Raw genomic sequence first — 25,363 nt, forward strand, 5'->3', positions numbered from 1 at the left:
GCTTAATTCATTCTGTTCATTAGACATACTTAAATCTTCCGCAAATTGTATATATTTATCCTAATTCCATTACTCTAATTAGCTTATAGACGTTACATGCAATCATAGGTGTTTCCTCAAATCCAGTCACTTTTTTTTGTATTTTCCTTCTTTCTTCCTCTATTTGATCATCAGTCTGATGCACTTTTCGGTAATGTATTTTTTTTACAACTTTCATTGACGCCTGTGTCACATCACCTTGATTATTTTGTCTCAGTATACAGTAATTGGTAATTAAGCTATTGTAATTAATTGAGGAAGGGCGTTTTAGAGGATGTGCCCTTTTTGAGTAAAACGCTTTATTGTGTTCTCTGATCTGTTATGCTTTTTTAAAAAATGTTTTTATTAAAAGTATCAGGTCTCTTGGACCCTTGCCTTTTACAAAATATGATTATACAAATTGAAATATAAAATAGGTAATATTAAAGAAAATTAATTGATTAATAAGACCGTCAAAGACGGAGGTATTTGCTTGAATTTATGTTATTCTCTTAGTAAAGGATTGGCATGAAGAAGTTGCTTATTCCTGTATCTGTTATGCATATGATCACCAAGTTGTAGTTCAATACTGTGATCATAGAGGTCAGGAGTACCCAAAATGTAAAGGCGTGCATAGATAACATTATTATGGTTTGAATTTTCAACATCAATTTTCTCAACACTTGCATTTAAGAGAAGTGCCTTTATTGCACCCAACCTCTCAATTATTCCTACCTCGGAAGTTTTGAAGCTTTCACGGTGAATGTGATAAGAAATTGACTTTTCAGTTCTGTATTCTGTCCTGGATCTTAACATTTCCAACGTTCCATCATCAGGGCAATGGGGTCGTCTATTGTGTAAAACCCGTGAATGACGACATAGAACTACGAGTAAATATTTCGGGAATTTGTCAAATTCCGTGCGAATTTGGGGAACAAACAATTTAATAAAATGGTTTTTTTCCGTCTGCATACTTATCAAATGTGATGTTAGGTTAATAACACACGACAATATTATTTTAAAATATGGACTAGTTTAATTAACAAACGTTTTCAACAAGTCATTTGTCATCTCCAGGTTAATTAGATACGTAAGCGGGTTTAAACACAAAAATCAATTGAATATGGTAGCCCTATACAATGTTAGAATATAAAAACCGTATGTTTACATTGAGGTTAAAAGTTAAAATAATGGTTGCTAAAAAATGTACACACTAAAATAAAATAACAGGTGGCTAGGAATCAACATGTAACATAGGTTATTTCAACACGATATTTGTGAAATGGTTCTAATTGGTCAACTTGTATTTTATACTACGAAAATTATAATTAGAAATTTTCATTGTGCACGGCCAACTTCGAGGAGTCCTAGTGAAAAGGCATTATAGCCGAGATGTGTTGTTGATTGTGGAGTGGATGCCTGTTCATATGATGAAGTATATATCGGTCAAACAGGTTGTAGTATTGAAACAAGAAAAATAGAACGTGTTCAATATATTAGGTTCTATTAACCGGACAAGTCTCCGATAGTAGAGCACTGAACCAACCGTGTAGACTATATTTTGTTTGATAAAGCGTACAGTAACTAAAAAGCCAGAGAAACCTATATACATGCCATAAGACATTAAACCAGTTCAGTGAGTTCATATTGAAGAAGACATGGGGACCGATTTTACATGCTTTTAACGCAGAGAAGGAAAATTTGTTATTTAGACTTATTTCTAACAATTATTTGCATGTAAGAACTCAATCAATTTCACTATTTGACTTTTTCAACAGAAGTCATTTAACTTTAACGTTCTCTATCACCTCACTTAGCATCATACGCCATACTGGCTTTGCAAGGCGGTTGAGGCCACCGATTGCATCATGGATATCACTACGCATATCATATTACTACTTATTTGTGAGACCCAAAAGAAATTATTGGCTGGATTTTGCTTGTCTGCGGTAGTAACAATATCATTAATTAGTTTTATTAATCTCGAATAAATTATAATACAGTATATTAAACGTAGAATAAATATGGGAAATGTCTGTTATTATCCGGTTGAGAAGCTTTTGTCATTAGTCTGCTGTCAAAAAATCTGAAAGTTAAAATTTATAAAACAGTTATATTACTGGTTGTTCTGTAGACTATGGTTGTAAAATTTGCACTCTCAATTTGAGAGAGGAACAGAGATTAAGGGTCTTTGAGAATAAGGTTCTTAGGAAAATATTTGGGGCTAAGAGGGATGAAGTTACAGAAGAATGGAGAAAGTTATACAACGCAGAACTGCATGCATTGCTTTCTTTACTTGACATAATTACGAACATTAAATCCAGACGTTTGAGATGGGCAGGGCATATAGCACGTATGGGCGAATCCAGAAATACATATAGAATGTTAGTTGGGAGGTTGGAGAGAAAAAGATCTTTGGGAGGCCGAGACGTAGATGGGAGGATAATATTAAAATTGATTTGAAGGAGGTGATATATGATGATAGAGACTGGATTAATCTTGCCAGGATAGGGACCTATGGCGGACTTATGTGAGGGAAGCAATGAACCTCAGAGTTCCTTAAAAGCCGTATTATTATTATTATTATTATTATTATTATTATTATTATTATTATCATCATCATTATTATTATTATTATTATTATCATCATTTATTATTATCCCATAATTTCTTACTAACATACAATGTTTTTTTTTTTTTTGTATTTGTTCCTTTTAATCTACTTTTTTCTTGGGAATTGTGTTGTATGAAATATTTAGTTCCTCAGTTTTGAAAAAATTCAACCTTACACGTTAGACAATGGATGCTGTACAGACTAGTGACATTAGATCAGTCGCGTCCCTGTATCTTCGCCTAAGGCGACACAAAACATCACAATGACAACGAAAATAATTCCATTCCTAAAATGGGATTCAAACCTGCGATCTAGCGATCTAAACCTCCACACATCACTGAATCTTCTCCTTAACTCTTATACACTTTTAAAACATTCACTGAATGTCTAGAAAAGAAATGTGAAATCGATTATTTCTCTGTCTGAATTCGAATCCAATGCATCGGTTATTATTGCTAGAAATTATCAGCCGAGCTCCAGCTAAGAGTTTTACTGCAGTCAGAATGGCATTGTAACGAGCAATGGTCATACTCCACTTGAGAACCTGTTATACAGTATATCGTGTTTGTGTTACAATATTCACTGTTTAAACACTCTGAACGATGTCTCTGTTTTAAAACTCGTATATGAATTATTTTCTCGGAAGTTTTAATGATTAATAGTTGTGTTCCCCATTATAACTACTAGAAGAATATACGCAAACTTTTGAACAAAGCCTGGCTGTCCCGAGCGCTCACAGAAATACCCGATTCGTACTTAGTCTCTCAGATGCCTGCCACTTTCATTTTGACCAAGTGTACAACATTGTCTTATAATGTATTTAGGCATAAGCTTTATAACTGGCGAACAGATCATCGATTGTATAGAGGACATAGATAATTTTTATTGAAATTTGTGGATTTGTAATGTATATTTTAAATTGTGGATTTGTAATGTATATTTTAAAGTTTGGATTTGTAATGTATAATCTAAGTTGTGGATTTATAATGTATATTTTAATTTTGGATTTGTGATGTATAATCTAAGTTGTGGATTTATAATGTATATTTTAATTTTGGATTTGTGATGTATAATCTAAGTTGTGGATTTATAATGTATATTTTAAATTGTGGATTTGTAATGTATAATCTAAGTTGTGGATTTATAATGTATATTTTAAATTGTGGATGTGTAATGTATAATCTAAGTTGTGGATTTATAATGTATATTTTAAAGTATGGATTTGTAATGTATAATCTAAGTTGTGGATTTATAATGTATATTTTAATTTTGGATTTGTGATGTATAATCTAAGTTGTGGATTTATAATGTATATTTTAAATTGTGGATTTGTAATGTATAATCTAAGTTGTGGATTTATAATGTATATTTTAAATTGTGGATGTGTAATGTATAATCTAAGTTGTGGATTTATAATGTATATTTTAAAGTATGGATTTGTAATGTATAATCTAAGTTGTGGATTTATAATGTATATTTTAATTTTGGATTTGTGATGTATAATCTAAGTTGTGGATTTATAATGTATATTTTAAATTGTGGATTTGTAATGTATAATCTAAGTTGTGGATTTATAATGTATATTTTAAATTGTGGATGTGTAATGTATAATCTAAGTTGTGGATTTATAATGTATATTTTAAATTGTGGATTGTAATGTATAATCTAAATTGTGGATTTGTAATGTACTTATAATAGTCTATACTTAAGCATAATCTTTATAATTGGCTAGTTGATCATCCATCATATAGAGTAAATAAATTTTAATTATTTTAATTTTTGGATTGTAATATATATTGGAATAGTGTACTGCTAAATGGCTATGAAATATGAACTATACATACATATATATGTAACGTAAATATAGCATGTGTAGGCCTATTGCAACACTTGTACGCAATGGAGCATGCTGTTTTAGTATAATAAAGAAAAAAAAACAGGAATTTTGAAAGCTAAATTCTCCTGTTATTATTGCGACTTCTATTAGGAATAATACAAATCGTGTATCCTGTCCCGCATCATTATCTTCCACGCTTCCTATATCAGGGAATAACACAAATGCTGCCGTGTAAAGAGTTGACAATTTTATGAAACCCTTATGTCTTCCACCTGCTTGTTGTAAACAGTTATGACTTGTTGGTGCAATAGGTATAATGCGGCGTTACGTATTACACGTTAATAGTACAGAAACATAATACCGTCATTGCTATAAACAATTCAGTTTCTGAAAAATATAACATCATATTTCATAACCTACAGAACATTTCATTATCCAGTTGATGAATATTTCCATTCTTCATTACAGAAGGTAACAAATCATTCTCAAGTAGGTTATACAAATTTATGTTCTAAAATTATATTATTCTAATAGTTTTTAATATTATTTATTGTCCACACCTGTGGAGTAACGGTCAGCGCGTCTGGCTGCGAAACCAGGTGGCCCGGGTTCGAATCCCGGTCGGGGCAAGTTACCTGGTTGAGGTTTTTTCCGGGGTTTTCCCTCAACCCAATACGAGCAAATGCTGGGTAACTTTCGGTGCTGGACCCCGGACTCATTTCACCGGCATTATCACCTTCATATCATTCAGACGCTAAATAACCTAGATGTTGATACAGCGTCGTAAAATAACCCAATAAAACAAAAATATTATTTATTTATTTATTTTATGGTCCATTCTTTCCTTATTATAATTTGTCAATTGTGTATCCAAGATCTACTCCATGTCACATCCAATTCCCTTTTTAGCAAATCTTGTGTTATACTTTGCGAAGATATGAATGAATATTTAAGTATACCAATATAATGACTGTATTTTCCAAAATATTTTTCTATTTTGGTAGTTTGTGCCAAAAATTGCATCTTATCGTCATCATTATGTAGATTACGTTCAGGCTTAGGACAGTTCTAGCCTTTAAATATAGAACCCAAGATGTCCCTGATTCTAATGCTGTCTCGGTCTTTCCAGATCTCAGTGTTATCGTGGTTGATATGCAAAGGATAAATATGGGAAACTATCTTTTTTCATCCTGTGGACATGATCGCTGCAGTTTTTATGATACTGAATGAATTTTAGATTACTTTATTTATCCTATCACGATAATCCTTTATTCAGACACTTTATTATTATTGTTTTAAGAGAATGTTTTCTTTATTGGTTTAAATGTTTGATTTTCTAATGCATTTTCTACTTACTTGTTGGTAATTTGAAGTATGTTAGGGCTATATATCCCGAATATTTTCGGTCTTTTGCCTATTCAGCCTAGTATAGCCCAATAATGGTCGTAAAAATTTAGTATGCGCAGCTTCTAATTCTGTTTTATATTTTTTGTTGAGTACCCAGACATCTTTGCTATATTTGAGAATTCTTATTCATTCATAGTTTTCTGCCCAAGGGTAGGTCCTTCACTGCAAGTCCAGCATTCTCCAATCTTCCCTATATACCCCCCAAATATCTTTTATTTTAGTACGTTACTTTACGACGCTTTGCCAACATCTTAGGTTATTTAACGTCTGAATGATAAGAAGGTGATAATCCCGGTGAAATGAGTCCGAGGTCCAGCACCGATAGTTACCCAGCATTTGCTCATATTGGGTTGAGGGGAAAACCCCGGAAAAACCTCAATCAGGTAATTTGCCCCGACCTGGAATCGAACCCGGGCCGCCTGGTTTCACGGCCAGACGCGCTAACAGTTACTCCACAGGCGTGGACCCCAAAATATATTACACTCAAAATGACACGGTTTTTAGATTTAATATGTTTTATCCCTCTTACATACAGAATGTTAATCGCATGGTATAGCAAAATCAATCAATTGAACCCTGTGAGGCTAAGTGGTCCAGATCATTAGCTTGTCAGCATCGGAAACCCGTACTGCCCCCAAAGACTCCACCTCAGTCTCTTTTTAAGTAGCTAATGTAGAATCGTCGTCATCATCATCATCATCACCATCATCATCATTTTCATTAACAAAGTTCCGAAGCAACACATTAGAGATTTTGATTAAAATTTTGATCTCTTCATCTAGTCCTGTGTCTTCCAACAGACCTGGTTCCCTTCTATCTACGAGTACAGCGAAATACAACTAGTTTCTCTCTCTTTCTTTCTCTCTCTCTTGCTATTCTATATACATGGTCCTTCCATTTCTTTCTGTACGTTTCTATGTCTGTAATGATATTTTGTACTCCCAATTGTTGACGAATGTTGTCATCTCTAATACGATCTCTTCCGGTAGTCTCGAAAATCTCATTTGGACTGCTTCAATTCTTCTTTCTTCATTTTTATTTAGGACCCAAGTAATGTAGAAAATAGGCCTAGATGATATAAGGAGGTTGGTGGAGAATATTGATGCAATGAAAGAGAAAAACTGTAGTAGGACTACCTCAGACATAGACTAAATATAATCACGACCAGGTCGGGTATCGAACCCAGGATGAAAGACCATCCCGCTAGCGCTGAACCACAGAATCGGCATATAGAATGGTCATAAACTTATAAAGAAAGAAACTTGCTCTATTTTAGAGTGGCCTTATTACCTCAGAACATTACCTCCGGAGATGTGAGGGATCATGGAAATCTCATTCAGGATAACAGGTCTTGAAAATCGATTTCTGGCTGTATAGACAACAAGAAACAGCATATTGCTATGTGATGTACCAGCATCATCTTTCTTTCATTCTCTGCCTTTTACATAATTTGCACTTGCGCGGTTTTGGAGCTATTTTCTTTGCCCTTCCAGGTGATTTCAAAAAGTACTCGTTACTCAGACATGTGGAGGACTCCTATATTTTTAGATCAATACGAAACTTCATCTACAAACTAATACAGGATAGGATGTTACATTCACAACGAAGAAACATCCACACCACACTCAAGGCGAGAGTCGAGACAAGGATTCCAGCAATGTTAAAACAGTGACTTAGGCGTTATTACATAAAGACCGGCTCACTGTATGTGTTATTGTAAGAAATTGCCTTTTTAAACTAATATAGCCTATGACAAAATTACAAAACCTTACTGTACATTAGTTACCATACATCGGGTGTCGAAAAAAGAACTTTCAGAGTTATAAGAATTCCACGCATTTACTGTAATGACTGACAGATAATTTGTATCAAGCTGCATCAATCTTCCTACAAAAGGAAGGTAACTCAACGTTTGTAAGGTGAATAGTAAGGGAACTCCCTTCAAAGCGCGACCCTTCTTTTGATCCCCAACTGTGTATCCCATCACTGACAAAAGCTTCCTCCTTTCCCCAGCAAGTTTCACCCTATTTCTCTGCCATGATTTTTCCCCCAACTCCCAGACGTTACATCTTGCTCGGAAGATAATGCAAGTGCCATCTATCGACTAAAACTACAACTTAGGTGTTCTAATACTTGCCAGACCATAAAGAGTCTTGGGACTTCAAAAAAATGTTAGATTAAGAGATAAACGGTCGACAAAGAAATGTGCAGCTGGGAAGGATAGCGATTAGGAATAATAATTCAGGAACGAAAGCTGTTCCAGGGCTCTTAAAATTGAGACAAAACACGAAAGATAACAGCCATGATCATGCTAACTCAATTGGTTCAACGATCAACTGTGTTATTTATTCTGAAGGGGATTACGGAGATTTTGCTTTAAACGAAATGCTTGAAAATGACAAGAATGTAAGAAACACGCAGCAGTAACGGGTGAATAAAGAACTCTTAAAGGAATCAAAGAAATATGAGCCTAAAAGGAAAGAAAGATAGAGACCAATCAAGGAAAAGATAGTCTGGCAGTTAAAACTGAGTTCAGCATAATACAATACTGAAGTCCTGAAGAGGAAAAGGTATTGGTGGTAATTGTATTGATGATGATGGTTTCCATGGCGATGACGAAGGAGGAAGAATAAACGATAATATAAAAAAAGGAGCATTAAAATATGAAGAAGAAAGAAGGAAAGAAAATTATTTGAAATATTCACTCAAGTTTGAGAACATTATTCGAATGAATGAATGAATGAATGAATGAATTCAGCCATTATGCCCCGTGAAGGATAAAGGCCTCCTATAAATGGGGTGGGTCGTTATTACTTTAGTTAAAGTTTATTATTTATAACTCAATTTAAATTTGATAAATGTTTACCGAATAATACATTACCTTACTATTTTATGCATCACTCCATATGCAAGGAAAGGGTTCCAATTTAATTCCAAAGGTATATTAATCTGGTCTTTTCGCAATTATTTATAATTAATAGTCACATATTATATTATATTATATTATATTATATTATATTATATTATATTATATTATATTATATTATATTATATTATATTATATTATATTATATTATATTATATTATAATTGAACGGGTTACATCAGCTGCTTGTCTATGCGGATCACGTGAATATGTTAGCAGAATATCCACAAACGATTAGGGAAAATACGGGAAATTTACTTGAAGCAAGTAAAGAAATAGGTTTGGAACTAATTCCCGAAAACACGAGAATATTGTACGAAATGGAAATACTATAAAAATTGGAAATTTATCCTTTGAAGAGGTGGAAAAATTCAAATACCTGGGAGCAACAGTAACAAATATAAATGATACTCGGGAGGAAATTAAACACAGAATAAATCAGGGTGAATGCCTGTTATTATTCGGTTGAGAAGATTTTATCATCCAATCTGTTGTCAAAAAATCTGAAAGTTAGAATTTATAAAACAGTTATATTACAGGTTGTTCTATATGGTTGTGAAACTTGGACTCTCACTTTGAGAGAGGAACAGAGATTAAGTGTGTTTGAGAATAAGGTTCTTAAGAAAATATTTGAGGCTAAGAGGGATGAAGTTACAGGAAAATGGAAAAAAGTTACACAACACAGAACTGCACACATTGTATTCTTCACCTGACATAATTAGGAACATTAAATCCAGACGTTTGAGATGAGCAGGGCATGTAGCACGTATGGGCGAATCCAGAAATTCATATACTGTAGAGTGTTAGTTGAGAGGCCGGAAGGAAAACGACCTTTGAGGAGGCCGAGACGTGGATGGGAAGATAATATTAAAATGGATTTGAAGGAGGTGGGATATGATGATAGAGACTGGACTGATCTTGCTCAGGATAGGGACCAATGGCGGGCTTATGTGAGGGCGGCAATGAACCTCCGGGTTCCTTAAAATCCAGTAAGTAAAGTAAGAAAGGTATCTTTTTATCTGTTTATTTAAGATTTCTTTCAATCTGTAAGCGTTATTCTGAGATGATGAGATAGTTGTGGAAATGTCAATATAAATCTAACTCTAAGAAGATCTCTTTCAAAAACAACTTTCTTATTTAATTTATGGACGGGGATAGTCCTTCTACACTACAAACAATCGACCTATCGCATATAAAACTCACTGAGGAGAGGAGGAAGAGGAAAGATAAATGAAAACCAATAACTATTTTTACAACCCGGAGACACTATGGGGATGGCAAGTCTTTCATGGTCACCAGATTTAACTATCTTCGTACATCGATAGTCTCGCCAACTGAACGTCCCAGTAGGCCTTGCGATTTTTCTGCCGCGTCGTTGACTACAGTTCAAAATCGCCAGAATTGCAGGTAGTTGGGCATGCTCATTACATTATTTATGAAATGAAATAGTATAAACTTAGCAGAAGTTTAAAGTAAAATGTAGGTGTCGGTAGAATTATATTTGTGAAGTTGAGGATACTTTCATATTTTGATCTAATTTAGCCAGTAATTTAATGACACTGCATCAGCTGTGAAATTATCTAGCGTCGGAGGACTTTATGATAGAGCGTGTTTTTCAGAGATGAAATTGAGATTCGCCAAAGATTACATGATATTCGCCTTACAGTTGGGGAAAATCTCGGAAAGAACCAAACGAGGTAAAGAGCAAATGTGGGTTTTGAACCCACGCCCGAGCAAAGTCTTGGATCAAAAGACAATTTCGTTATCTTTGAGATAAGAGATGGCTCCTTCGAGCTTATTAGTGTATTTTTTTATTTTTGTGGGCTATTTTACGACGCTTTACCAACACCTTAGGTTATTTAGCATCTAAATGAGATTAAGGTGATAATGCCGGTGAAATGAGTCCAGGGTCCAGCACCGAAAGTTACCCAGCATTTGCTCATATTGGGTTGAGGGAAAACCTCGAAAAAAAACCTCAACCAGGTAACTTGCCCCGATCGAGAACTGTTAGTGTAAAAATGACTCCAGTCAAAGCTGGGGGTCGAACTCTAGTTGACGGAATTAACAGCAGTCACACTAGATGCTTAAAGGGCCTCTGACAAGTATCATAAATCTGAAGGGATCTTCCGGGAGTCGAATCCCTACGCATTTTACACTGTTCGTTGTAAGTTTTTAGTATTTGTACCGAATTTCCTCATAGCTACTGTGAATATATCCAAAAATGTTTATTCAGACAGAAACTTGATGCTTATATTAAAAGGTCTTTATAAAAAGAATTAAACAAGAATGCAAGTGAAGAATGAGAGAAGAGGAGAGTGTTAGTGGGTGGGTAGGTGGGTGGGTGGGTGTAAGGATGAGGCGGGAAATGGCTCTAAAGTGTAAACGCTCCACTCGATCGAGACATAAAACAGAAATTTACAGCTTCAGAGTTGAAACACAGTGTTAAAGGAAGGGCTTCCTTTTTTTCCAGGGACGAGAGAGGAAGAAAGGTGGGAGAGGAGAGGGATGTAGTGAGACCTCATCACTTCTGCGGTGTCAACAGGCTTCGCAGAGTGTTACCTATACACTTACACACGGCACTAAATCGTTCCGGCAATGAGAAGCTGCCTTAACCTCAAAGCTGTAGTTACGTCAATGGATCTCCCATGATGCTCATGCCACATAACTTTTTTAAAACTATAGTGGGGTTCGAAAGTCTTCCTACTTCGAAATTGACCTCAAAGACCTTGCAATTCTCGCTTCTAACTTGTGCCAAGGATTGTAAATCCTGCAATGAAATCGGAATTAAAAAAAAGGAGAAATATTTACCTAAAAATGTAACTTTTAATTACTGCAACTAATGCAAACTTTGTTCTGATTACTTTATTATTATTATTATTATTATTATTATTATTATTAGGCCTTTTCTATTATTGTAGTCCAGCTCTGGCCATAAAGGGAAAGGCAAAAGGAGAGGAGATACCTCCGCCCATGTCCTTTCCGCCTCACCGCTTCAGAAGCGAATCATAGTAAAACACTGTGGATCAGTGGTGGATTTTAGGCGACCAGCGAGAGCCGAAAGTTATAAGTTAATGCATGCCTTATACCAGTGGTCGTCAGCACTCCCTGAAATGTGCAATGGGTACACGGTGCCGTCCCGTGTGCACTGTCGTGCAACAGGGAGAGATAGAGAGCATACCCGCTAGCAGCTACGAGAGCACTATAGAGCACTGCGTTTTCCGTGGGTAAGAGAGGCTAGCCCCAGCGTGCTCTGTGCTGACGACCCCTGCCTTATACAATCCGTCACTCAGCAATGCTTGCCTTCAAGTCTATTTGCATCGGTCCGATACATAACCGTCTCTGCCGGGGAATGTGGAGTGGGAAGTTAAGGGTAGTCTGTAGTACCTCAATTGAGGTAATAACGCCCAGGCCTGTTGTAGTCGATGTCATTCTTGTGGTGGCCTACAAGATTTTTGGCTAATCGCTATTGTAATATTAATAATGAATAAATTAATTAAATAAATGCATAAATAAATAAACAAATAAAATTACTGTTATTGTTTTTAACTGACCCTAGAAAATAAAGTTAGAAAAAACTATGTATATGTATATACATGAAATGTAGCTAAGGAGACATGAATTTCGAAATTTTATTGCGAAAACTTAGACAAGATGTCATGTCTGGAGAATAAGGTCCTTTGTGACGGTTATTAGACCTACCACAAATTCTACTGTTTATGTTTGGTGGTGTTGTCTGTTACACAGGCTATAGTAACCTAGTTTCATTAAATTTTATTATTATTATTATTATTATTATTATTATTATTATTATTATTATTATTATTATCATCATCAACATCATCATTACTACTACTATTATTATATTATATTATATTATATTATATTATATTATATTACATTATATTAGGCCTAAATCATATCATATCATATCATATCATATCATATCATATCATATCATATCATATATCATATCATATCATATATCATATTATTATTACTATTGCTATTATTTATCTTCGCAATCCAGTAAGACTTTCAGATTCCGTCTTCACTGTGTCTATACAAATTTTTAGTTGGTTATCTAATGACGCTGTATCATTCACTGGATTATTTAGCGCGGTAGCGAGATGGTATTTGGTGAGATGAGGCCGAGAATTCGGCATAGATTATCTGACATTCGTCTTACGCTTGAGGAAAACCTAGGAAAAAAAAAGCCCAACCAGATAATCAGACCGAGCGAAAATCGAAATTACGCCCGAGTATAAGGTAAGCGTCTCTGCGAATTGATCTACGCCGATGACTACAAAAAATTTAGAATCTTTAATATTTTACAAATAACTATCCTCCTGTTTTTTCTGTAACTTTGAAGCGAATCTGCCCCAATAGTTTTCGCTCTGCTTAAGTTTTTTAAATAACTTATTTATGGGCAGGCCTACCCTGATGAACAAAAATCCTATTTTATCGTAAAATAATAATGAAATCTACATAAACAAAGCCAATAAATGAAGCAATACTTAGAAAATAAGTTATACAAAGAAAATTAGTTTGAGATTACATAAAATAAAAAAATGAAACATTTATTAATTTTCTTTGTAAACAGCAAATAAAATCATCTTCCACCTACTTCCGGATGTTAATGTTACGATAGAATACTTAAGCCTAGAGTCAGTTTTTAAATATGATTAATATCGCCTATGCATGTGTTTATAAAGATATTAAATATATAAAATTAAATTAAAAAATACATGCAAATACGATTATATACACAAAATTAGTTCAACGTAAATTTAACATTTTATTTTAATCTATTTATGAATTAGACCAATTAACTTTAACAGTCTATAAGACACACTATAATTATAAATATAGTGGTGATCAGTATAAAACATTAGCGACGCAAGGACACAGTAAGACAATCGTTACTACTTATAAATTGTGTCATAAAATATGAACATAAAATTAATTATTAGCAAGAGTTTAAATTTTAATTTATCTTGTAAATTAGTGTGACAATTTGTAACGCCAAAAGACGAAGGAAATAAGCTGAATTGTCCTCCCATTTTTTTGTTACCTACTTCATAGATATCGCAGTATTTCTGTAAAAGGCATAAGTCCAAGTAAACGTATTACAAAAAGCTTAAACCAGTATAGCCTTTTGTGGTAGGGCCTATAACGCATTTTAAAGGATACTATTACTATAAAAAGAATGTTAACAAAACATGAAGGAATTTACAACTTAGTCATTTAAAATTTAAGAGAGAAAAATGAGAAATTTAAAATGAAAATTATTATAAATTAATTGGAAAGTAGGAGACAATTTGCTTTAATCATATTTGTAACTATTCGACCATTTTACTGTTGAAGATTTAATTTTGCTGTTACATTTTGAACTGGAAGTATTTTACTTTTTTATTTATCGATGCAAGGAAATGAATTATTCTTTTTCTTGTGAAACAGAAAATAACTTCTCAAAATATTTGTATCATAATGTTAATTACTTGAGTTTCAGATTTAATAATAAATTAATTTCGTCATCAATGTGTAACATACAATATTTGTTATGTAACTCAAATGAAGTAGCATGTAAATATTTTTATTATAATGGGAGTCTGAAGTTATTATATTAAGATATGGTAACTAAATTTTAATATTTGTAACTAAATATTGTGGTAGTATTTTTTTGTCTACGTTATTCAATTAAAGGTGTTGACAAACGGGAAACCACTCTCAATATAATTATACGAGGTTAATGAATGTGAGTTGAGGTGCAAAAACACAATTTATTCTATTTATTTCTACTGCAACATATTATTTTGTATAAAAACGATGAATAGATACATTATAAAATATTGAAATTATTTAAATTTGGATTCATAATTTTATGAAATTTATTTGAGAGCAAGAATTGTTTAACAATACGAGACGTAGCTGCGATTAGTTGAGATTTTAAATAATATTTTGCCAACTAAAATGAAATAAAAGTAACTATAAAATTTACATGAACTGTGACACTTAAAATTATAAGACTCAGAAACTCAAATCTTACAAACGGAGTTTTATAATCATGAGAAAGAGCTCAAATCATTTCTATGAACGTCAAGAAACTGTAACTAAATCAAAATGAATCTTATAAATATTGCAATACCTTAAATCCAGGAATAAACTGCAATATAGCTTAGTTTCTCCAAAGTCGTAAAATGTGTCTTGACTTTAATTTAGAAAACAAATTAAGAAAATGCTTATACCGCTTATACCGACATCTAAACAATTACAGCAACGTGCATATGAATAATTCTGTAGTGTTTGGGTAAAGGGAGATAAGTCATAAAAATGAGTTCGGAGATAATGAAAATTAAACTTGGAACCCTTATTACAAATAATTTTCTACACAAATAAAACACATCAACTGCTAGTATTCTTTGATTTTTGCACACCCACTTGTGTAATTTAACTTGTGTGATCATCTGGGGAACAAAATTCCACCTGGACAAAAAAAATGACATAGGCCTATACCCCTTTACCCGAACACCACAGAATTAATGTCCAATATTAATTTTCAAATAAGAAATATATACTTATTACTTAATATTCAAGACCCTCCCCCCCAAAAATAAATAAATAAATAAATAAATAAATAAATAAATAAATAAATAAATAAGTAAATAAATAATTTTTGATTGATCAACATATATAACATAATAAAACATGATGTGTGTATTATATCCCAGCTTCGGTAAAAAGAAGAAAAATATTATAATCATTAAATATCTAGAGAAAGAAGAAACGTTACTATTTCGTCCAGTAGGGGTTGCTAAAATAAATTACTCAAACGAATAAAAAGCACTGAACATTAAGAAATTAGCATATTTTCCAAATCGTTTAAAAGAAGAGCATGTATCAATTTCTGACTCTTGAAACTCAACCTAGAACCACTAGAATATTATTTAAAGGCTTGTGTGTGTGGGAAATATAAAATAGCAATTAATAAGACATTTACGTTCAGTTCCAAATTTAATAAGGAAAAAATAAATAAATCCCTATTTCCTTCGCCTAAAATACAGCATGGCATGTCTGTTGAGTTTAGTCAACATTATTAACTTTATACACATCAAGTCTCTATCATGAAGAGAAAATGAAGAATTGTCAATGGTTGAAATGTAATCTGGGACTATTGAAACTGTTGTCATAAGATAGACTAACATATAATAGACACACGATCACAGCACACTATCCATACTCTCCCACCGAACATTCTCATATTCGTGTTCTTTCACTACGACTGTTCCTTAACCTTGAATTTCCTACCGAGTAATGTCAGAGACTGTCAGACAGCAAACGAATTTATGGATGAACTAAGGAAGCATTTAATTGATTAATTCTCGTTACCAATAGCAGCTGTTTCAATCTTTCTCAATGTTTATGAATATAACAAAAGTTTAAATATTCAAATTGCTTCGAAATTATTATTATTATTATTATTATTATTATTATTATTATTATTATTATTATTATTATTCTGTAACTGGCCACTGGCTGTTGTACAGCACATTAAATAAAAATAAATAAATAAATAAATATAAATGAATTATTATCATTATTATTATTACTTGTATCACTATTTATCACTGTTTCACTAACATTACTTATCTAGCTTTTGTTATTTAAATTCATCCTTATTATTTACTATGCTTATTAATTGTTATATTATTGCTGTACTTTGCAGTTATTTATTATAATATTGTTATTGTAATGTAAGGCTATTGTATTCTATTGGAGTCTGGCTGGACAAAAGAGAAGACCTACCAGTCTTAGCTCTACCAGTTTAAATAAATAAATTATTACAACATTATTAAGTCGGGAGGGTTAGTAGGAAGAAAAAGAATAAAGTGCATAAGATTTGCTGATGATATGGCGTTGTTAGCAGGAGAGGACACGATACTAAGGCAAACGCTACTGAAGCTAAATGACAACTGTGAACAGTATGGGGTGAAGATAAATGCAAACAAGACGAAGACCATGGTTATATGAAGAAAAATGAAGGAGATAAAGATACGAATTCAAAATGAGGCAGTGGAACAAGTAGACGGCTTCAAATACTTGGAATGTAAAATAGGCCTAAGTAGCAAAATGAGCTGCTGCCATTAAGTCAAAACAAAGACACCAATAACAAATGAAGCTTTTAATAAAAAAGGAAGATGTTCTGCGAAACTCCGGAAAAAGAACTAAGGAAGAGACTAGTGAAGTGCTTTGTATGGAGTGTGACACTGTACGGTGCAGAAACATGGACACGAAGTGAAGAGAAAGGACTAGAAGCATTTGGAGTATGGGAGTGTTAAATGAACAGACAGAATAACAAATTAAGCTATGCTAGAAAGAGTGGGTGAAGAAAAAATAATATTTAAACTGATCAGGAAGAGAGGAAGGAATTGGCTAAGAAGAAACTGCCAACTGAAGGATGCACAGGAATAAATGGTGAACGAAAGAAAAATTCGGAGCAGAATAAGATATCAAATGACAGACAACATTAAGATTCATGGATAGTATCTTATGCGGAGACTAAGAGGAAGGCGGAAAATTGGTTTGATTGGAGAATGTTGGGTTTGCAGTGAGAGACCTGCCCTTGGGCAGAAAACTATGAATATCTGATCCCTACAGAAAGGGAAAATAAATAAATTTACTTTTTCTAGAATCGAGCCTAAGAACTCTCGTGTTGTTACATAAATAGGCCTACTAACAATGCAGAATGATATAAACCAAGATAAACAATCTATTTCTTAAGAGGAATAAGACATGCTGTTTAGTTCGCCTGTGAAACTCTAGAAACAATAGTTGAATTTGGTTGCCATGTTTTTACATCGTTGGATCAGCTATGTAATGATATTCATGCAGAATAACATTTAGGCTTAGTATGGCGATGAAATCGAAGGCCGAAATTTTGCTACGTGTAGTAACGTTCCAATGCAAAAAAAAAAAAAGGTTTCCCTCGGTTTGTGAGTCTACAGCAGTCATCTCCTAGTTATCCTGGAACGCTTCGTAATATAAGAGCGAGAAGGAAGAATCGTCCTCCATCTCTGTTGCTCATTTCTACCTGACTGGAGGCCGGAGATAGAACGAGAAGAATTGTACGTGGAGAAGAGACTGGTAATGGTGGAGTCAAGAGAGAGCGAAAGATAGGGCAATCACACCGGCCTCAAGTGAATAAGATATTTCAAGACTAACTCATCAAAAAAATGATGCAGGAATTTTGATGAAACTGCATACTATGCTCACAGATGGACGTGCTATGAAATCGTGAACAATTCTGTGTTTAATTTATAAAAATGACTTCAGTCGGTACAGAAAATAGTGCCAGCTAATTGAAAGATGTATTAAAAAATATGAAAGCAAAAGGAAGATAGTGCAGACAAATTAAACGTCAGATTTTTTTTAAATTAGCCAATCTACATAAAAATATGAACAGTGTTGTCAAATTGAACAATAATAAAAAAAATGTCTATGACGCAATAGGCCTACAGTGCTGAATGACTGAATTACAAATTTAACAAAACAATTAAGTCCGTAGTAATATGTATGTAGGTCTACATTTCAGAACTTCTTCCGAGTTTCATCTTATGAGTTGTATTTTTAAGTTTTTGGTAGGATATTACTATTCTATTAGATCCTTACCGGTCAAAGTTGATAAAATTCTGAAGATGAATCCTGTAATAAGTTCCGAAACGTCGGACGAGTGTACCTCAACACACAGTTGAAAACCCCAGAATTTTAACAATACATGCATAGTGAGAAATACTTAAGCTTGCAGTTTCATAGTTTTTTTTTTTTTTTTGCATTATAGCAAATAATATATTGCAGGTGAATTACGAAAAAAATTGAATTTTAAATGTGGCACAATTCAGGTCAGTTGAAAGGTAAGATTATAAAAGGACTTCAGTCTCTTAGCAAACAAATATGCCTAGTGCACGCTAGCGAATTGGCACTTCTCCAAAATGCTGAAGTCTATACCGTAGTTTATTGCAGACTATATTTTGAATTTTTAAAGAAGAAATAAATGTGACAGGAATAAGAAGCAAGATAACTAAATAGTGAATGGACGAAAAAGACCAGGAGTATGTGGTGAGGTAGTATAGAATGGGTAATAATTAACTTTATAAAGCTTCCTAAGTCAATAAAGGAGTGAATTAGTACTTAATAACAGAATGATAGTTTCAAAAGGAAAACACATGTGTGCGAAGTATGCAGTGCAAAATAATTCTGACATTAAAAAACAATTCTGTACAGTAAGTAAGTAACTAAGTAAGTAGTTAAGTAAGTAAGTAAGTATCTATGTATGTATGTATGTACGTAGTATAGATAAAAAGAATACATAAAAATTTCGAAACAGGAATTAAACCTACAGGTAAATATAACAAAGCAATATTGTGTTATTTAAATAAATACATCCAGTAAATTACCAAAACTGACGTATGTAAAATAATAAATTATACATATATAAATTTGCAGATAACTTTGTTAATAAGTGAGATAGCAAATTATGGTTTTAAACTATCTAATTTTTTTTTCATATTGTAGCCTATAATGCAAGAAAATCGATTATACATATTTTAAAAAATTACACTTAACTCCATACAAATGCAATTAAAATTGAAACAAAGTTTAAAGTTCAAAATTTAAGTTTTAAACTAAAAATTTTACAATCAATAATCGACCTTCAGCTATTAATCCAGTATGCTACTGGACTCCTACTCGTTTTATTACAATATCTAACGATTTGCTCAGACAAATGTATAAACACTGTTTAATTCTATCTTTTCATGAGGAAGTACTCAGTCAGACGTGGACTTCAATCCATGTAGTCAAAGCAAAACATAAACGGAATACAATTAATTTCTACAGAGATAAGTTTTAATACGTATTATTTATGGGCCTTGATGTTTGTAAACATCATCTGACCCCATATCCATTCTGTGAATTTAAAGTGAACCGCAGGATGGAAATAAACAAGATTAAAATATTCTCGTATCCAGTGATAGCGATACATCAACATATTTGATTGAAATTATTTATTTATATTTTCATTTGTATTCACTGAATGCATAGAAGTACATAAAAACTTGCAAAAAATAAGCTAGTCTAGGCCTACATGCCGAGTTCTGCTACTTATATTTTATTGTTACCAACTGTGATCATAAAACAAAAAAAAAAAAAACAGCTATGTAATTGGAAACAACTTAATAGTACCTGTACGTATAATAATGAAAAATTATGCGGGAACAAGCAAACTGGGCTATTTTATTCAACGTTTTTAGATGATGAGTTTGTGGAAAAACTGTAGGCCTGTGTAGGCTTGAAAATCATTTTCCTCACTGTAAGTTAATAACGAAGTCTAAATTATATTATTTCATGTATATAGTCTATACGCACATGTATTAAAATATGAGTGAAAATGAACTTACTTGTATTTATAACGGTAGTAGGCCTAAATAGTTTTGTATAAACTTAGTAAACGGTTCCATTTCATACTTATCTGCAGTAAATTAATACAGAGTGTGTTATTTTGCAATACCATCAATAGTCTACAAAAATATTATAATTAAAATTACATGCTATTATGTAAGGATTGGAGCTGTAGCTAATCATGAATGAAAGTGAAACACTTCACATAAACATTAGCTACGGGGGATATCGGTATTCAGCGCCCTCTATATGGAGTCATATTCTCACATTTTACGATCGACATAATGTAAGACAACCATCTGAGCATCAAGAAAATAAAAGAAAAAGATATAAAGAAAGGGAAAGTACGTATCAATAAGGAGAGGGAACTCATGTGGTGATCATAACAAGAAACAAAATGGCTTACCCTCATATGAAGTTAAAGTATTTTTATCATGAATCTAGGTCACATCAAGACAGTGGATAGGTCAGTAAATACTGTTACATACTACAGCTGGGGTGAAAGTAAGAGTATTGCAGCTATAGAGGCATCAACTGACAGGTGAGGGGTTAACAGGTGACAGGGGAGTTAACGAGAGAAATCTACTTCAGTGTGGAACTCTGACAAGTAACTCATTAGCACACTTAACGTAAGAAATTATACTTTAGCTTCCTTAATTATGTATTAATTTTTTTAACAATACTACTTATACTGAGTGTGCTTTTTTTGGGGAAGGAGGTAGAGTACATAGGGATTTAACATTGCACAAGAACACTATGTATGAAAACGATAAAGGAATTATTACTTAATCAGTTGGACCATGTTTAGAAATTAGCGGATTTTGACAATTTGTAAAACAAGAGAATATCAGGCTTTGACTTAGCAACCATAAATGATGTTCTCTCTCTCTCTTTTTTTACAATTTCTGGACATACCAAACTAAATAAGTTATTTTTTCATTGTTTTTATACATAGGTTTCTATAGCAATGTTAAACTCATTTGTCCTATACTCAGAACAACAAAACAGTAGGCTATATTACATATTACATTACTCTTATTGCTTGAAATATGTATCATTTTTTATTTGTTCTAAAGCTTGAATCATTCTTCAACCACTTTCTTCCATTTTAAATAATTATAGAAGTGAACTATAACATGGAATAGTTTGGATTTGCTTTCTTATCATTCAAATTTTTATTAAATACTGAATTTAGATAATATCTTATTAATTTTTAAAATAAACATTGGTTTAATAATTCGAGTTTGCGGGATGAAGCTTGAGTCACTTGTCACTCCTGCCAATTGGTTTCGACAAGTACAGTCACCATCAAAAATCATGACGACGTCGCGTTAGAAAGCAAGATGGAAGTTCAAGTTTTTGTATGTAATTTTTTCGAGTTTTACAGAGTTCCAAAGCGACTTGCAAGTAACAGTATGCAGGAAACAGGTGTTTTTGTGTTTCCAAGAACCCGGACACATGTGGAAGATGACACTATTGCTGCCTTACTCTGCCCACCCACACCTGCGCCTGCTTACCTGGTGGTGGGTAGGGCGTCGACGGGACGGGCTCGGGGGCGTAGTTCCTCAGCCCGTAGCCGTCGTGTGTGAACCCCTCCGCCACCATGGCGGCCGCCGCCGCCACCCTCCTCCCTTCATCCGTGGGGTTGAGGTAAGGCACGGGCTGGGTGTGGTGCGGGTGGTGGTGCGTGTCCACCACGTGGTGGTGGTGCCTGCTGGCCGCGCTCGTGTACGGAGAGTAATTGCACCAGCTCTGGGCCGCCGCCGAGAACGACTGGTGGCACGAACTGGACACCGCGGGGTCCGAACTGGGTCCTCCTGCGGACGAGACCGACCCGGTGGTACTGTACTTGGCATATTCCCCGGCTGCCCCAGTCGTCGTCGTCCCCGCTGAACCACCTCCCCCGGCACTCGCTCCACCTGCACCCCCGGCAGCCGAGGCCGCCGGAGACCAGAAGCTGAGGGTCGCCGCCGCCTTGCGACCGTCTCTACCGGCCGAGGGCTCCGCGGCCAGGTTGTAGTAGGTGGGAGCGTTGCTGTACTGGTGGTGGTTGAGGCCTCCAGCCGGCTCGAAGGCGGTGGCCCCCGTCGCGTGGTGGTTCTCCACGGGGCTGTAGTTCCAGGGCTGCGTCCCGTGGTGCGAGTGCCGGATCACGCCTCCTCCAGGCTCCACACTGGGACATTCCCCGTACGCCGAGATCACCCGTTTGGCGGGTATGTGGAGGGGTCCCGTGTTCGAGGTGTTATTGTTACTGGTGACGGAGGAGGCTGACGGGGACGTGGAGGAACCTCCCGAGGAGGTCGTGGCGGGTGTTTGGGAGGGCGCTGCGGACGCCGAGGTCACCGAGGTCGCCGACCCCGGGGACGTCACTCCGCCGGAACTGCTGATGGGTGTCGGGGCGGGTGTCTGCTGCGGCGGTGGTGCTGGCGGCGGGCTCTCCTCGTAGATACCCCCGTTCATCATGGCCCACCACGTCACCCCGGAGGTATTCCCCGCTCCGGTGGCTGCCCCGCCATTGTGGACGTCGTACAGGGTTGCGGTCGCGGCAGCAGCCACGTCCAGAACGGTCGTGCAGTCGGTGATGATGATGATGGTCAGATGAAGACCACGGGAGAGGTGATGGGCAAAGAAGACACAGACAGACCCGCGGTCACTTTACAGAGAGGTGGCTTGCCGGAAGTTGAGAGGGTACGGGTACAATCACAACATCAACTCCAACCGAGGGGGGATCAATCTGGTAGATGGACCAATATTAGGAAAGATTTCATGTTGGTAACTCTCAGAACGATTGAGCTTGAAATGTTGGCAGCAATGTAGAAATCCCACGAAGAGAGAGAGAGAAGGATAGAGAGACAGAGATAGAGATGAATTGAGGGGGGTGCCGCAGAGAGGGGGAGTGTGACGGGATGCTGTGTGGACCGGAGCAGAACAGACGAGATGCTGTCACGGCAGAGGAACGGACATCACACCGCACGTACGTCACGCTGTGGCGTGAACAATAAGCCCGCAGGGAGGTGGGTTGGTGGTCAACACGACCAACATCTTGCCTCAGGACGGATTATCGCAATAAACAATGTCAACCCCCCAATTCCTCTGTCTGAACACAATTTGAATCCTGTCCTCAAAATAACCGAAATAATCTAAAGTTTGTCTAGATCGACAGGTCTATTGTTAACTTACGCACTTGGATTGCAAGCAGAAGCAATTTTGAATTAACGCCAAAGAAATTTATGTCACTCCGAGAAAAAATTATACATTAATTAAGTACAAATTTTTATTCTGCATCGTTATGTTGGTAACATCCCTGGTTGAATATTAACAAATCACTACTTTCTTTAAGCACTAATCACAGCTCTTGACACAATCACTCCGAAATAACTTACTATTCAAGTGCACAATATAAATTTTAACGTGTTTGCCCTCAGTGGTCAATAATAAAAGAGTAGCAAAGCCCTCTCCCTAGTCACGGTTAGGGTTAACACAATCGCATGGTTTGACAGCAGCAAAAAATCACGTTTGCCGCTTACAAAAGGAGGTAGAACTTTTTTTGTGTAGCACAGTATCACTTCGACTTCTTCACCTGACGGTCACATTTCATCCTTACAGACGGAGAGGGGAGGGAGCAGTTTTACGAAATTCACTGTATTTGTCTGGATTTTAAACACCAAGTACCTTGTTTTTGTTTGTCGGTATTGGAGTTTACAGTCACAAAACTTTTTTTTTATTATCCTTTTTCCTTCGTTGTTGCCGATGATTTTGTATGCAGGTAGCAAAGTCGAAACTTGTAACAAAATACCTTTGAATATATAATCACAGTGTTGACAGTTCCACACCAGGAGACGAATCGATTTTTAACTACCGAAAGTTATCAAAATACTATTACACTTGCTAGTTTTATTTTGTAAAATATTAATTTGATTACTACTGTTGTTACAGAAGGGTGAAACTTCTCCAGTTATAAATTAACAGTTGTTGGCAGTAAATAATAATAAAAATAAACTTCAAAATTGTTCGCGCGTTATTTATAATATTAGGTGCACACGCGGTTTTTAACTACGTTAACAATTTCAAACGAATTTACGCGCTTTGGAAGCTTTAGAGTCCACAGTAGTGGGATGGCAATTGCGACGTGTAACAGAACACTCCGTATGTTCGCGTACTGATGGAAGCGAGATTCCACTCACTTTCAGACAGCCTGTCCGACCGAACGAGAGTCAACCATAGGCAGTCCTGTGAACAAGTCCCCCGCGAAGCAGACTACTGCTGCGCACGCGATCTGGTGAGCAACGGGACAAGCTCGCTCTATCACATACATAGTACAACAACCAACACACACACACACACACGCCAACAGACCCGACGTCCCACACTTTCTATCTCTTTCTACTAAAAAACCGCCTCTCTGCCACTGTGCGACTGACAAGCTTGAGGGTTCTGGATAACAACGCCGCTCATGTAGGCTACACAAATACGTATCCGAACAAAAATTATTTTAAATAGGTGGGGGTTCGAACCCATAACATCACTTCAAAATGCTGTCAACGCTGTAACATCTGTATGAAATGAGATCTGATTTTTTAAGGCTAGTCATATAAACAGTTAACCTTGGATTAAGACATCAAATTAATCTTCAGTTATATTTAATTGGGAATTGTTGGTTGTATAAATACTAACTTTAAGTTATTTCGTCTTAGTTTTAAATATAACTCACGAATATTCTCAAATTAATCATAATTAACTGAAGCTTACAGAAAGTATTTCCGAAAGAAAAAAGAGAGAGAAAAAATCATTTTACGTAAAATGGTGAAGTTTATTTTCATTGTAGGTTAGATAGACTTTGTTAATTTTTAAGTTTCGAATGAAGCGATACACACTTTTAATATTTTTTCTAGGTTAAATTAAATTGTAAATGCATAGTCTATATTTTTTTCCAAGTTTTTTATTATTCCAATATCTCATCTAATAATGATAATGAACTTCCCCGTGCTTCTCCTGTTTTCCAAGAGAGGGGAAACCTTACTCACTGAACTCGAGGACAATTAATTTAAAATAAGATTTCGGTTAAAAAATGTTTAATAGAAGAAGTTAAATATTACGTCCTGAGTTAC

At 35.1% G+C, this 25,363-nt stretch overlaps 1 protein-coding gene across 5 annotated transcripts in view; it reads right to left on the bottom strand.

Annotated features, from left to right (window-relative positions):
- LOC138694719 (homeobox protein Hox-D9-like) overlaps positions 1–25,363 on the bottom strand; it is a 738,702-nt gene that overhangs the window by 108,830 nt on the left and 604,509 nt on the right. For all 5 annotated transcript variants that reach the window (XM_069818709.1, XM_069818708.1, XM_069818707.1 and 2 more), the window contains exon 7: positions 21,773–22,759. In XM_069818709.1, coding sequence (XP_069674810.1) covers positions 21,773–22,718 — 946 coding nt within the window. In that variant the 5' untranslated portion in view covers positions 22,719–22,759. The remainder of the gene's footprint in view (positions 1–21,772; positions 22,760–25,363) is intronic.

Source organism: Periplaneta americana, chromosome 2 (genome assembly GCF_040183065.1).
Source record: "Periplaneta americana isolate PAMFEO1 chromosome 2, P.americana_PAMFEO1_priV1, whole genome shotgun sequence".
Lineage (NCBI taxonomy): Eukaryota > Metazoa > Arthropoda > Insecta > Blattodea > Blattidae > Periplaneta > Periplaneta americana.